This window comes from Natrix helvetica, assembly GCF_964273705.1.
Source record: "Natrix helvetica genome assembly, chromosome: 16".
Lineage (NCBI taxonomy): Eukaryota > Metazoa > Chordata > Lepidosauria > Squamata > Natricidae > Natrix > Natrix helvetica.
The window spans coordinates 2,770,663-2,785,012 of NC_138563.1; the positions used below are offsets into that span (position 1 = coordinate 2,770,663).

At 47.8% G+C, this 14,350-nt stretch overlaps 1 protein-coding gene across 1 annotated transcript; it reads left to right on the plus strand.

The window, feature by feature from the left end:
• The first annotated feature begins 1,340 nt into the window (after window positions 1-1,340).
• Window positions 1,341-13,564, plus strand: EFNA4 (ephrin A4). The gene is made up of 6 exons (XM_081968282.1): window positions 1,341-1,572; window positions 6,557-6,855; window positions 9,862-9,933; window positions 10,533-10,592; window positions 10,846-11,220; window positions 13,015-13,564. The coding sequence occupies exons 1-5, from the start codon at window positions 1,454-1,456 to the stop codon at window positions 10,935-10,937; spliced, it is 642 nt and encodes a 213-aa protein (XP_081824408.1). The 5' UTR covers window positions 1,341-1,453; the 3' UTR covers window positions 10,938-11,220; window positions 13,015-13,564.
• The last annotated feature ends 786 nt before the right edge of the window (window positions 13,565-14,350 follow it).

A 14,350-nucleotide genomic window follows, 5' to 3' on the forward strand; every position in this document is an offset into this window, starting at 1 on the left:
CCTCGCCCTTATGACCATCGCAGCATTCCCCACATGATCAAAATTCAGCTACTCGGCAACTGACTCATATTTATGATGGTTGCAGAGTCCCGGGTCACCGGGGAAGCTGGATTCACTTAAGGACGGATTTGCTCAACAAGTGTGGCAAAAAAACAAAAGTGGTAAAATCGGTTGTGATTCGTTTAAGGACCACCTTGCTTTTACAACCTTTTTCAGGGCCGTCGTAGGTTTCTGAGGGCCACTAAACGAACGTTTGTAAACAAACAGGCACCTTGATAATATCACACAGATGCTGACACTTCAGTTATGGCGATTCGGTTTCACCCAGATAGACTGCCTTTGGAGTTGGAGGTTCTGGCAGATCAGGCTAGACAACTCCCCGCCTTGCAGGTGACACCTGACCAGCTCTGAAGCAGGTGGCACTTATCTACATAGATAAAAACTGTATAAATAAACATTTATTTATCTGTTAAATGCATTTGTCGTCTATCGCGTCATAAAGACTACTCTATGCTCTCTTATTCTGTCTTTTGAGCAAGGGGGTTGGACTAGAAGACCTCCAAGGACCCTTCCAGCTCTGTTCTGTCTTTTTGAACAGGGAGTTGGGCTAGATGACCTCCGAGGCCCCTTCCAGCCCTGTTATTCTTTTTGAACAGGGGGTTGGACTAGATGACCTCCGGAGTCTTTTCCAGCTCTTGTTATTCTCTTTTGAGCAGGGGGGTGGACAAGATGACCTCCAAGGCCCCTTCCAGCCCTGTTATTCTTTTTGAACAGGGGGTTGGACTAGATGACCTCCGGAGTCTTTTCCAGCTCTTGTTATTCTCTTTTGAGCAGGGGGTTGGACAAGATGACCTCCAAGGCCCCTTCCAGCCCCGTTATTCTTTTTGAACAGGGGGTTGGACTAGATGACCTCCGGAGTCTTTTCCAGCTCTTGTTATTCTCTTTTGAGCAGGGGGTTGGACTAGATGACCTCCAAGGCCCCTTCCAGCCCTGTTATTCTTTTTGAACAGGGGGTTGGACAAGATGACCTCCAAGGCCCCTCCCAGCTCTGTTATTCCCTCTTTCTGTGCAAGGGGGTTGGACTAGATGACCCCCAAAGGCCCCGCTCTCTTCTGATTGATGGAAGAGGAGTAGAAGCCGGAGGGAACGTTGGTCCCCACCCCCTCCCTCCCTCCCTCCCTCCCCTCGGCCCCTTTCAGCTGCCCCGATGAATGGAGGCAGCGCCCCGCGAAGAGTTAACCCCCCCCCCGCCTTCTCCGCCTCGCTCCGAAGTTTGGCTCAAAGTTTTGTTTTTCTTTTGGGGCTCCAGCTCGGCTCCTGATTGGTGGGAAAGTTGCGAGCGAGGTGTGGGGAGGGGGAAGGCGGGGCCGGCCTCTTTCCCCTCCTCCCTCCCGCCGCGACTCCTCCGGGCCGCCGCCAACGCTGCGCCCCCCTTTTCCCTCCCGACGGAGCGATGCGCCCCACGGAGGCGCTGCTGCTGCCTTGGGGGCTCTTGCTCTTTTGGGGGTCCCTGCTGGCCCGGCAGGTGCGAGGCCTCCGCCACAGCGTCTACTGGAACGCCAGCAACCCCAGGTAGGGGAGGGAAAGGGGAGGGGGAATGGGGAGGGGGCGCCGCCAGGGTTCCTTCGCCCATCCTCCACTCCCAGGGCTCTGGAATGGTTCTTTCTTTCTTTCTTTCTTTCTTTCTTTCTTTCTTTCTTTCTTTCTTTTTCTTCCTTCCTTTCTTTCCTCCTTCCTTCCCTTTACTCCCCTCTCTAATCCTTCCTTCCTTTCCTTCCATCCCCCTCTAATCCTTCCTTTCTTTCCTCCCTTCCTTCTCCCCCAATCCTTCCTTCCTTCTTTTTCTTCCTCCCTTCCCTTTCCTCTCCCCCAATCCTTCCTTCATTCCCCCTCTAATCCATCGTTCCTTCCTTCACTTCCCCTCTAATCCTTCTTTCCTTCCCTTCACTCTCCTTCTAATCTATCCTTCCTTCCTTCTCTTCACTCCCCCTCTAATCCATCCATCCATCCATCCTTCCTTCCTTCTCCCCCAATCCTTCCTTTACTCCCCCTCTAACTCTTCCTTCCATCCCTTTCCTCTCCCCCAATCCTTCCTTCACTCCCCCTCCAATACATCCCTCCTTTCCTTCCTTCCTTCCTTCCCTTCCCTCCCCCTCTAATCCTTCCTTCCTTCCTTTCCCCTCAGACCTTTGCAAGCGCTTGCACCCCTGAGGGGGCCTCTCCCTCAGCCCCCCCTCCTCTTTTCCTAAGACACCCCCTCCTCTCCCAAACCCTTCCGCACAAGAGGATGAGCGCCCTTTGTCGGAGGGCAGGAAGAAAGCGCAAGAACCCCCCCCCAAATTCTCTTTTCCCCCCCTTTCCAAAAAACGGGGCCCTCCCAACTCAACCCTGCCCCCCCCCCTTATCTCTTTCCACCACCCCCCAACTCCGACCCCCGCGCGTCTCTCCTTTAGAAAGAAAGTTTCTCAAACTTTGCGAACGGGACAGAAGGAGTTAAAGCGGCGGGCGGGGGTCGCAGAGGGGGAGGAGGAGGGGATCTGGGCCGGGGGGCTTCGGCTGTGCCCGGCTCCATGTTGCGCGCTCAGCATCTTCTTTGTTTGAAGGCCGCCCAGGTGCCCGCGGCTCCCCCCACGCCCGCCCCCCCTCCCTTCCCCTTCCCTTTCCCTCCATTTGGAAGTTCAGCTTTCCCTTTGATCTCCCCTTTTATTGGGGAAGGGGCTTAACTTATCTTCCCCTCCGTTGCTTCTGCTCCACCAGGGGGAAGAAGGGGGCAAACCTCCCCACCTCTGCCATGTTTGTTCAATGAGTCAGGGCTGGTTTTTTGGGGGGGAGGGGGAGGCTGAGATCCAGCTTTATAATTTTGGGGAGGGGGAGGTTAAGCAGGTTGCTGTTTGCAAAACTCCCCCCCCTCCATCTCTCTCTCCAAAATATGCATTTATCTCCCCCAATAGTTGAAGCTGACTCTTATCACATTGATGGTTCTGTTGTTTCTTCTTCTTCCTTTCTTCTCCTTTCATTCTTCTTTTCTTCTTCTTATTTCTCCTTTCTTTTGGATACCTGTTTCTATTCCCCATCTTGTTTTTCTGGCGATTATTTCCCTGTTCTGTTTCTTCTTACTAACAAGCTGGCTTTTTCTTTTCTTTTCTTTTCTTCTTTCATTCTTCTTTTCTTCTTTCATTCTTCTTTTCTTCTTTCATTCTTTTCTTCTTCTTTCATTCTTCTTTCCTTCTTATGTCTCCTTCCTTTGGATACCTTTTTCTATTCCCCATCTTGTTTTTCTGGCGATTATTTCCCTGTTCTGTTTCTTCTTACTAACAAGCTGGCTTTTTCTTTTCTTTTCTTTTCTTCTTTCATTCTTCTTTTCTTCTTTCATTCTTCTTTTCTTCTTTCATTCTTTTCTTCTTCTTTCATTCTTCTTTCCTTCTTATGTCTCCTTCCTTTGGATACCTTTTTCTATTCCCCATCTTGTTTTTCTGGCGATTATTTCCCTGTTCTGTTTCTTCTTACTAACAAGCTGGCTTTTTCTTTTCTTCTTTCATTCTTCTTTTCTTCTTTCATTCTTCTTTTCTTCTTTCATTCTTTTCTTCTTTCATTCTTTTTTCTTCTTTCATTCTTCTTTTCTTCTTCTTTCCTTCTTATTATGTCCCCTTCCTTTGGATACCTTTTTCTTTTCCCCATCTTGTTTTTCTGGCGATTATTTCCATTTAGCTTCCTTCTTTTCCCGTGGAGACGGGTTTTTCCAGACACTTTTGAAGCCAATAGTTGCATTTCTTCAAACAAACCAGGATTGTCTCCAGAAGCTGGCTGCAGATGCTGCAATTAACCAGCTTCCCCCCCTCCCCTTGGGCTTAAGTAGTTTAAAAAACAAAAAATCCAGGGCCTTTTCTCTCTAAACAACCAAGTTTTATTCGCAGGATAAAAAAAAAGAAGAAAAGAAATGCTTAAAACTTAGCAAAGGTGAATAAAACAAAAATTCGCCACCTCTCTGTTTTTCTGTTTTTCCACAATTCCTTATCTGCCATTTATAACCTATAAAGGGAATTGCAGAGAGTCGTGTTTTGGGTAAAAATACATGCATTTTTTCCACCCTAAATCTCAGCAAAACTTTTGAAACTAAGGAGGAGCGAGAGAGAGAGAGAGAGAGAGAGAGAGGGAGAGAGAGAGAGAGATTCCTATTATATATAACACATCAAAGATTTTGGGGGGTCACCCGAGGCTGAAAAAGGACCCCCAACATCTGCAGCAAAAGACCCAGCTCTTTTACGTCAAGCAGTCCTCACCTTACGGCCACAATTTGAGTCCAAGGTTTATGTCACTAAGCGAAACATTTCTCGAGCACGTTTTGCTCCGTTCTACGGCCTTTGGCTATTCGGCAAATCATTGAAATTCAGTCCCACGGTGGTTCGGTGAATCTTTTGGACGGTCGCAAAAGGAGCATCGTGCGCCCGTCGTAAATCCGAGTTGCCGCGGGTCTGACGTTTCTGATCGCCTGGGTGTGGCGTGAAAAAACGGTCATACTGTTGCTTTTTTTTTTGAAACTTCGGTCACTAAACCAGCTTGTTGGAAGTCGAGGATTAGCTGTACTCTGGGTGGGAATTTGATCCTGGGCTCTAGAGTTTTAATGTTTCTTATCCCCCCAACTTCTTTTTTTTAAACTTTAGAAAGGAACTGCCTGGGTGGTTGGCGCAGAGAGAGAGAGAGAGAGAGAGAGAAAGAGAGAGGGAGGGAGGGAGGTGTGTTTGTGTGGCAATTGCGTTCCTGGGAGAGATACACACACATTCCAGCTTGTTTTTGCTGCTCTCAGCGTGGGAGAAGTTAGTTGGCAGCAAATTTGATGCCTGGTTAAACCCACACCAAGGAAGGACTGTGGGAAGAGTTAGCTGGCCACTCCCGCTACCTCTATGAGGAAGGGTTGACAGGTAAAGAAGAAAAAAACACCCCCCCCCCAACAATTTGCTCCTTGTTGCACAACATCGGTCCTTTCCCTGCACCGAGAAATCTAACCTCTCAAGGGAGAAAGCCTCCTCTCTCTCGCCTTTTCCTTGCAAAGGCGGCTTCCTTGATTAAGGTTCGCTTTTTTGAAACTGTCCAATGCGTGTGGAGCTTGCGAGGAAAGGAGGAGAGCGGAGGCTTTCTCCCTGAGAGGCTAGATTTCTAGGTGCGGGGAAGGTCCCAGTTTGGATCCCATGACCGTCGGGATGCATGCAAAAATGATTCCTCCTTTTTTGGGGGGGGGTTTGCCGTCGTAACTTGGGACGGTCCCTAAATGAGTTGTCATTCGGGGACTCCCTGTAATTAAAGTCGAATTAAAAACGGCTCCAAAATTCTTTCTCGGCACCGGAAAAGATGCTTCGAATCTTTTCATCTTCGCAGCATCAAAACAGCTCAGTGGCATTTCTAATTATTTTCGTGGCGGCCTCTGTCTCTCTTTTAACGCCCTGCAACCTCTCCAGCCCGATGGGGTGGCGGAATTGCGTGTCTTGCACAAGTTTTGTTGGTGCATCCCTCTTCAAAGCCGGCATGTCAATTCTCGGGCCACACCAAAAATGTTGCGCTGGGAAAGTCACCAGTAATTTTTTTTCCTTTGTGTTTGTGTGTCTGTGTGTGGGGGGGATTTGCAGGCGAGAAATAAGCAGACATTAGCAGCTAGGTCAAGCTTCCCCTCGCGCATCTGGGCTAACTGTTCCGGACTCTAGGGGGCGCTGCTCACCTCCTTTTCAAAGCCGAAGAGCCAGCGCTGTCCGAAGACGTCTCCGTTCCCTTCTCGCTCGCATTTTTTACGTGCTTTCGAACTGCTGGCTGGATGGATCAGGCGGATAAAGAGGAGAGGAGCCTACCCATTGCTTCCCTGTATGAGTGATGGATCTGTGACAGTTGAGAGAAGATCAATGAAGGAGTTTTACCTGTTGCCTCCCAGTTTGAGAGCTTCCTCTCTCTCTCTCTCTTAAAGGGATAAGTGGATGGGAAATGCACATAAGTAGGAAAGGAGTCTCTCCGTTGCTTCCCTGTATGCGTTGTCCTTTAGAGGTGAGATTAGCTCAGTTGGGGAGTCTACCTGTTGCCTCCCAGTTTGAGGGCTTGCTCTGGTTTCAAGAGAGGATAAGTTGATAGATACGGTGGTTAAGTAGCAAGAGTCTCTCCGTTGCTTCCCAGCAGGAGTCCCTGCTCTTATCGTTTAGAGGTGACAGTAGCTCAGTTGGGGAGTCTACCTGTTGCCTCCCAGTTTGAGGCTTGCTCTGTTTTCAAGAGAGGATAAGTCGATAGATACGGTGGTTAAGTAGCAAGAGTCTCTCTGTTGCTTCCCTGCAAGAGTCCCTGCTCTGTCGTTTAGAGGCGAGAGTATTGGGGAGTCTACCTGTTGCCTCCCAGTTTGAGGGCTTGCTCTGGTTTCAAGAGAGGATAAGTCGATAGATGGTTAAATAGGAAGAAGAGTCTCTCCGTTGCTTCCCTGCAGGAGTCCCTGTTCTGTCCTTCTTAAAAAAATAAACCTGGATTATTATTATTTTTAATCAGTCCACCAACCTCATTCAAAGCCATTTCTCCTTTCCATTTCCAGGTTCTTCAATTCAGATAGAGGTTATGCCATTCAGGTGTCCATCAACGACTACCTGGATATCTATTGCCCGCATTATGACCGGCCGTTGGTCAGCGGGAAGCCGGAATCCTTCACTTTGCTGATGGTGGACGCCGACGGATACCAAGGCTGCTACGAAACGCCGGGAGCTTTCAAGCGTTGGGAGTGCAACCGCCCGTATGCCGCCTACGGAGCCGTCCGGTTCTCGGAAAAAATCCAGAGGTTTACCCCGTTTTCGCTGGGCATCGAATTCCAGAGCGGCCGTGAATATTACTATATATGTAAGTTAAGGGGTTTTCGACTTATTTCCATAAGTACGTTTATGTATGAGCTTGTAAATAGCGGTGGAGAGGATAGGGAAAAAGAATAGCAAAAGAACAGGATATCAGAGCTGGAAGGGACCTTGGAGGTCTTCTAATCCAAGAGGAAAGAAGGGAGGGAGGGAGGGAGGAAGGAAGGAAGGAAGGAAGGAAGGAAGGAAGGAAGGAGAGCAAAAGAACAGCATATCAGAGCTGGAAGGGACCTTTGAGGTCTTCTAGTCCAGCCCCAAGGAAGGGAGGAGAGGAGAGGAGAGGAAAAAGAATAGCAAAATAACAATATATCAGAGCTGGAAGGGACCTTGGAGGTCTTCTAATCCAAGAGGGAAGAAGGAAGGGAGAGAGAAAGGAAGGAGAGCAAAATAACAGCACATCAGAGCTGGAAGGGACCTTGGAGGTCTTCTAGTCCAACCCCAAGGAAGGGAGGAGAGGAGATGAGAGGAAAAAGAATAGCAAAATAACAATATATCAAGAGCTGGAAGGGACCTTGGAGGTCTTCTAATCCAACAGGAAGGAAGGAAGGAAGGAAGGAAGGAAGGAAGGAAGGAAGGATGGGGGAGCAAAATAATAGCATATCAGAGCTGGAAGGGAGCGTGAAGGTCTTCTAGTCCAACCCAAAGGGAGGGAGAGGAGAATTAAATTGAGTTAAATTGTGATTTAAAATTGGCAGGATTAATGCCATTATCCAACATTTCTTTTATTCTTCCTCGGGAGTCTTGGACCGCTGCCCTAAACTCCAGGTGATACAAAGGATAACTCCGCCATCCCTTTTAGCCCCGGCAACAAACCCCCCCCCCTTGCGGGGTAGGTTGGGTGGAGAAATCAGGATTTGGTCCCTAACCACCCCGTCTGGATGCTGGCTTAGTTTTTTTCATCAGTCACCCGCCCAGATTTTCCTCCGGTTGCAAAAACTTGCCCCGATTTGAAACTGATCACGTTCCGTCTTGGCACTTTTGTCTCATAAAAACGCAGCTCCTCTCTTCCCGATTTGCCGTGCTCGATTAAAAATGTAAAATAAAATAAAATAAACCAGATAGACGCCGAGAACGTCACGGTGCTGGAGACCGGTGTCAGCCTAGGCTCCATGGCCATGCCTTTGGGGACGGATTGATTGAAATAAACACGCCTGTTAGGAGAACTCGGTGGCTTCTCCACCTGTTTGCCACGCACAAAATGAGGAGGGGGACGTAAAAATTCCCCCCCGCCGCCGCCTGCATTTTGATGCCCTCCGAATGCCGCAGATACATTCGAAGTGGGCAGTGGGGGGGGGGGGCAATGCTTTGGCCTTTGGCATGAACCAACATCTGCTGGAATTGAGTGCGACTTAAATCAACTCCGGTCGAGTTGATTAATCGATCGATCGAAAGATGGGTGCAAACTTGGATATTATATTGGACGTTTGTTTCCATAGGTAGCCCTTGACTGGTAGCAGTTTGTTTAGAATAGGGTAGAGAGTAGAGCAGAATGGGATTTACAATTTGGAATAGAACAGAAAATATAGAATAGAAAAGAATAGAATGGAATTTACTGTTTACAATTTAAAATGGAATAATATAGAATATGTAGAACATAGGACCTATAGAATATAGAGAAGAGAAGAGAAGAGAAGTGAAGAGAATGGAATAGACTTTACAATTTCAGAGAATAGAATAGAACAGAATAGAATAGAATTCTGAATAGAGAATAAAATAGATAATGGAATAGAATAGAATAGAATAGATAATGGAATGGAATACAATGGAATACAATAGAATAGTTGGAAGGGACCTTGGAGGTCTTCTAGTCCAACCCCCTGCCTAGGCAGGAAACCCTATACCATTTCAGACAAATGGCTATCCAACATCTTCTTAAAGACTTCCAGTGTTGGGGCATTCACAACTTCTGGAGGCAACTTCTGTTCCACTGATTAATTCTTCTAACTGTCAGGAAGTTTCTCCTTAATTCTAAGATTCTTCTCTCCTTGTTTAGTTTCCATCCACTGCTTCTTGTTCTACTCTCAGGTGCTTTGGAGAATAGTTTGACTCCCTCTTCTTTGGGGCAACCCCTGAGATATTGGAACACTGCTATCATGTCTCCCTTAGTCCTTCTTTTCATTAAACTAGACATACCCAGTTCCTGCAACCGTTATCTTTTATCCTCCCTAATCCTCTTTGTTGCTCTTCTCTGCACTCTTTCTAGAGTCTCCGCATCTTTTCTACATTGTGGAGACCAAAACTGGATGCAAATATACCAAGTGTGGCCTTACCAAGGCCTTATAAAGTGGTATTAACCCTTCACGTGATCTTGATTCTATCCTTCTGTTGATGCAGCCTAGAACTGTGTTGGCTTTTTTGGCAGCTGCTGCACACGTCTGGCTCCTATTTAAATGGTTGTCCACTAGGACTCCAAGATCCCTCTCACAGTTACTACTATGGAGCAAGGTACCACCTATACTGTACCTGTGCATTTTGGTTTGTCTTGTCTAAATGTAGATCCTGACATTTTTCACCGTTGAATCTCATTCTGTTAGATAGCCTCCAATGTTCAGGTTTGTCAAGATCCTTCTGTATATCTTAAGCCTATCTTCTGGACCGTTGGCTATTCCAGCCACCTGAAGACCAGACAAGGAATAATAATGGATGGAAACTGACCAAGGAGAGATTCAATCTGGAAATAAGGAATAAACTTTTTGACGGGGAGAAAAAGAATCAACCCATGGAACAGAATTTGCCTTCGGAAGTTGTGGGAGCTTCATCACTTGAGACTTTCAAGAAGAGATTGGCCTGCCGTTTGTCAGAAATGGTGTAGGGTCTCCTGCTTGGGGTGGGGTGGGGGGGGTTGGACTAGATGATCTCCAAGGTCCCTTCTGTTAATCTACAATCTAAAGGATGAAAACTATATAAATAAATACATCGGGTCGATTTCTGCTGGGTTCAACTTGGCCTTTTGATCTTCTAAACCACCATTCTTGGTTTGTTTTCGTTCCGACAGCTATCCCTGCCCCGGAGAGTCCTGGCCAGTGTTTGAAGCTACGTGTTTTCGTCTGCTGCAAAGCTGCGACCAGTAAGTTTAGCCCGTCCGCGCAGTTTGTGGGTGTCCACGATTCCTGATTTTGTGAAAACAAAACCAGGGTGGGGTTTTTTTTCTGAAAAGATCTGGAGTTTTTCCATCGCTAAGCGAGGCGGTCGTTCAGGGAGTCGCCGCGCGGTTTTATGACTTTTTTTTCCTGCTACGGTTGTTAAGTAAATCACCGCAGTCGTTAAGTGAACCCTGCAGTCGTTAAGGGAAACCAGCTTGATCTGGCTTGTCGGAAGCTGGCTAGGAATACCAGCAATAGGAATCGTACAACGATGGGATGTTGAGGAGTTGTAAGTAGAAAGTCGCTTTTTCCAGCACCGTTGTAACTTGGAGGGGGTCGTTGTAAGTCGAGGACCACCTCTACAGCTTCCCTGGCTGTCTGGGGATGATGGGAGCTGTGGTTTAATCACCTCCGACGGGGTGGCTAGATGGATGAGGATTCCTTTTTAGGCAGAATCGGCTTAGAAACGTGAAATTTGTCCCGTCCGGGGATGATAGATGCGTATTTCTCGAGACTCTGCGTTGGGGACTGAGGGAAAGGAGACCACCGTGTGATCACTGCCTTATTGTTGCTTCCTTCCTAGCCGCAGACCCTGCGACGGAGGCCCCCAAATCTCAGCCCCGAGGGAGAGGCGGTCCAGAGAGTAAGTTTTTTTCTGGGGGGGAGAATGCAGAGAAAAAAACAAACGGCATAGGAATAAGTAATCATATTTGCAACTAATTACGTTGTAACATCCGGAAGCGTGGGGAAATGTTGTAAACGTCCGACCATCGTCGTCATAAATTGAGGACGGCCTAAAATTCAATTCTCATTTTTTGTGTGTGTGTGTGCGTGTTACTATTTCATTTAGGCTCCTCCTTTCTCTCTTTTCTCTCCCCCCCCCCACCCCCCGGCAGAAGCAGAGGTCATTCATGCCCGCAGCCCTTCCCTGATCCGGCTTAGCGTCGCCTGCCTGGCTCTCCTGGTGGTGCCCTTTCTCTGGCTCTGACTGCAGGGAATTTGGATGGCGTTCCTCCCCCAAGGCCGGTTAGGGAGCGCTGGCGGAGCGATCCCTCCACCCCACCGTTATCCCCACTGCGAAGATGCTGACCGATCGCTTAGCACTTTAGACTTTGCCGAAGACCCCCTCCTCATTTCTCCGTCGATTGACCACACAGCTGCTTTTGGGACGGATGGACAGACAACGCTCCCAAATCCCAAAGGAACGCCTCTTTAATCCGGGATGATCCTCTCCGCTTCCATTCAGGCTCCGGAGGATTTCTAACGAGAGCGTAAGTATTGGGGGTGGGGGAAGGCGGATGGAATAAGGAGAGGGTGCTCCTTGGAGGTCATTTAGTCCATCCCCAAGTTGGAGGCGAGAGATTGGACAGTCCTTTGTCTGAAATGCAATAAGGGGGGTTGGACTACAGGACCTCCAAGGTCCCTTCCAATTCTGTTATTCTGCTATTCTTCCTTCCTTCCTTCCCTCTCCTCCAATCCTTCCTTCACTCCATCTCTAATCCTTCCTTTCTTCCTTCCCTATTTTTCTCCTTCCTTCCTTCCTTCTCCCCTCCAATCCTTCCTTCATTCCCCCTCTAATCCTTCCTTCCTTCTTTCCTTACTTTCCCATCACTGGGGGCTTTTTAAATAAGAGATTGAACAGCACTTTGTCTGAAATGGTGTCCTGCACGGGGTTGGACTAGAGGACCTCCAAGGCCCCTTCCAACTCTTGAGAACGATCTATTGATTGGCAATTTCAGCACCGCCGTAACCCGAAACCGTCGCTGAGCCAGTGGTTACTAAGCACAGGCTCCTGTAAATGTGCACAATATCGTTGCCCCACCGATTCCACCTAACCTTTTGGAGCCCCCGACATAAAAGGCACAGTTTAAAAACAAGATGAAATAAATAAATGGAGCGCATCGCGAAATGCCCACGGTCGTCTGCCGGGCGGCGGCAAAGGCCAGCCGAATGGCAAGGAAGAAAGCAGAAAATTACAAAACAAATTGGATAATCTGTCGAAATCAAATCAGGGAGCCATGAAAATGTCAGAAGTCAATACGAAAGGAGGGAAGGGGGGGAAAAAGAGAGAGAGAGAGAGAGAGAGGGAGAGCGGCGTTGTCAGCAAAGGACGGTCTTTGAGAACGATAGCCGGGAGAATTCGGGGCGAAAATATCTATGCATATTAAGAACGTGCGAAGAAAATCTATTCGCCTCCCTTGCCGAGCTGTCCCCTTCGTTCCTCGCGCCTGGTTTTTCTTTAAATGGAAACATAAATTCTTTTATTATTATTATTATTGCTGGACAAATATTTATTTCTCTGGTGGGTTTGGTCCCGCGATTTTGCTTCTTGCAAACTGGGTGGGGTGGGGGAAGAGAAAATAGGTTGGCAGGTGGGATATATATCCTGGACTTACGACCGCGCAACGGAGCACGAAATAGAATAAAATCCGGAACCTGATTCGTGTCTCCGATACCGGCAGTCCTGGATGTAACGACCGTGAGCCCGACATTTCTGTGGCTAAGTGTCTATTTGTCTATAGACAAATAGGCAATAGACAAATGTCTATTTGGTTTGGGAGCTTCGCCCTGTTTCACGCTTTCCGTTCTCGATGAGAACAATTCTGACGGACGGCAAAAAACTTGCTTTTCTTGCGAGAAAGTTGTACGGATATGCGGTCCTTTTCCAGAGGGAGGCGGCGAATGTGTAAATGTAACCCCCGAATGAGAGGGAATTAAAATTTGGGGAGATCCGAAAGGGGGAAGTCAGGAATGAAATGTAGGCAGGGTTGGGCGTGATATTTGCTCTTCGTTGCAAAATAATCGAGCGCGGAACGCAAACCGAGAAAGTTTTGGGTGGCTAAAATTCCCCGCGGAAAAAAAAAATCGAACCAGAAAGTATGGCTGAACTTTCTTCGTATCTTTTCAGATGCCAAGTTTGGGCACTCTCACTAAATTAGAATATGTCTTTGACAACCGTCGTGTCTCCCCCTCCTCGGCTCGGCCCCGGTCAAATTTCTGCATCCGAATATCTCGCTGCCATGTGCTCTCATAACAATCCCTCTTTCTCCGATCTTTCCCTCCAGGCGTTGTGTCTCGTTCCCACCACCGGATATCAAAGCTGTGCTTTCTGCCTCCAAGACCGGATGGAGACCCCACCACCACCAAGCTGGCTTCCCCCACCCCAAACAAGAAAATTCAGATTTGAGTCACTTCCAGATTTTAGCCGAAGACAATCTCTCCGGGACTTTACGCCAAAGAGACGAGATTTCTACCCGTTACTCCGTTGGCAATCTCCAACGACTTAAAACGGTGCTGCTTAAATAGAGGAGGTTGGCTTTGTATACCCCGCCCCAAAATTTCCTCTTTGGGGGTGAACATTGCTGCCCCCCCAAAAAAAAACCACCCCCTGGACTGTGTCAGCTTCCCCGCCCTTTCCGTTCTCGATGAGAACAATCCTGACGGACGGCTCCATTATTTTATCTTCCGTGAAGAAAGCAACTTCCTGTAGCTGGTGCGCTGCTCTCATTTTGTTTTTTGTTTTTTTATTATTATTGTGTTTTTAAATTTGGTGGTCCCTCCTGCTGAATACGGGATCATCAGTGACTGAGCCAAACAATAAATCCGTTTTAGAAATGAGGGTCCTCCTTCTCACTCCCGGCTCCCTACCTCGCTCCTCGAAAGGAAAAATTTGGAAAATGGGTAGGGAGGAGGGCAGAGGAGACAGGAACAATATTGAGTAGTTGGTGGCGGTGAGAATGAAGTCAAGGGGATTACAAGAGACTATTGTTGATAATAGCTGTAGCAGGAAAATATTGAGTAGATGTTAGCGGTGAGAATGAAGCGAAGAGGATTACAAGAGACTTGTTGATAATAGCTGTAGCAGGAAAATATTGAGTAGATGGTGGCGATGAGAATGAAGCGAAGGGGGTTACAAGAGGCTATTGTTGATAATAGCTGTAGCAGGAAAATATTGAGTAGATGGTGGCGGTGAGAATGAAGCGAAGGGGTTTACAAGAGACTATTGTTGATAATAGCTGTGGCAGGGAAATTTTGAGTAGATGGTGGTGGTGCAAAGGTACAAAGTGACTTATGACCATTTTCCCACACTTAACGACCGTTGCAGCATTCCCCACAGTCACGTGATTGGAACTCAGATGCTTGGCAACTGGTTTCATATTTATGACGGTTGCAGCGTTCCGGGATGTGTGTGTGTTTGTGTCATGCAATCCCCTTTGGCGACGAGCCGAGTTGGATTTCCTTAACAACTCCGTGAGTAACTTAACAACAAGCAAAGTCGGGGGCCACTTAAGCGTCTCCCTTAGCAACGTACATTTGGGCCTCCATTGTGGTCGTAACTCGAGGACTACCCATATTGCAACGTCTCTGCTTTTCCAGCCCTCCAAAATTCACACACACACA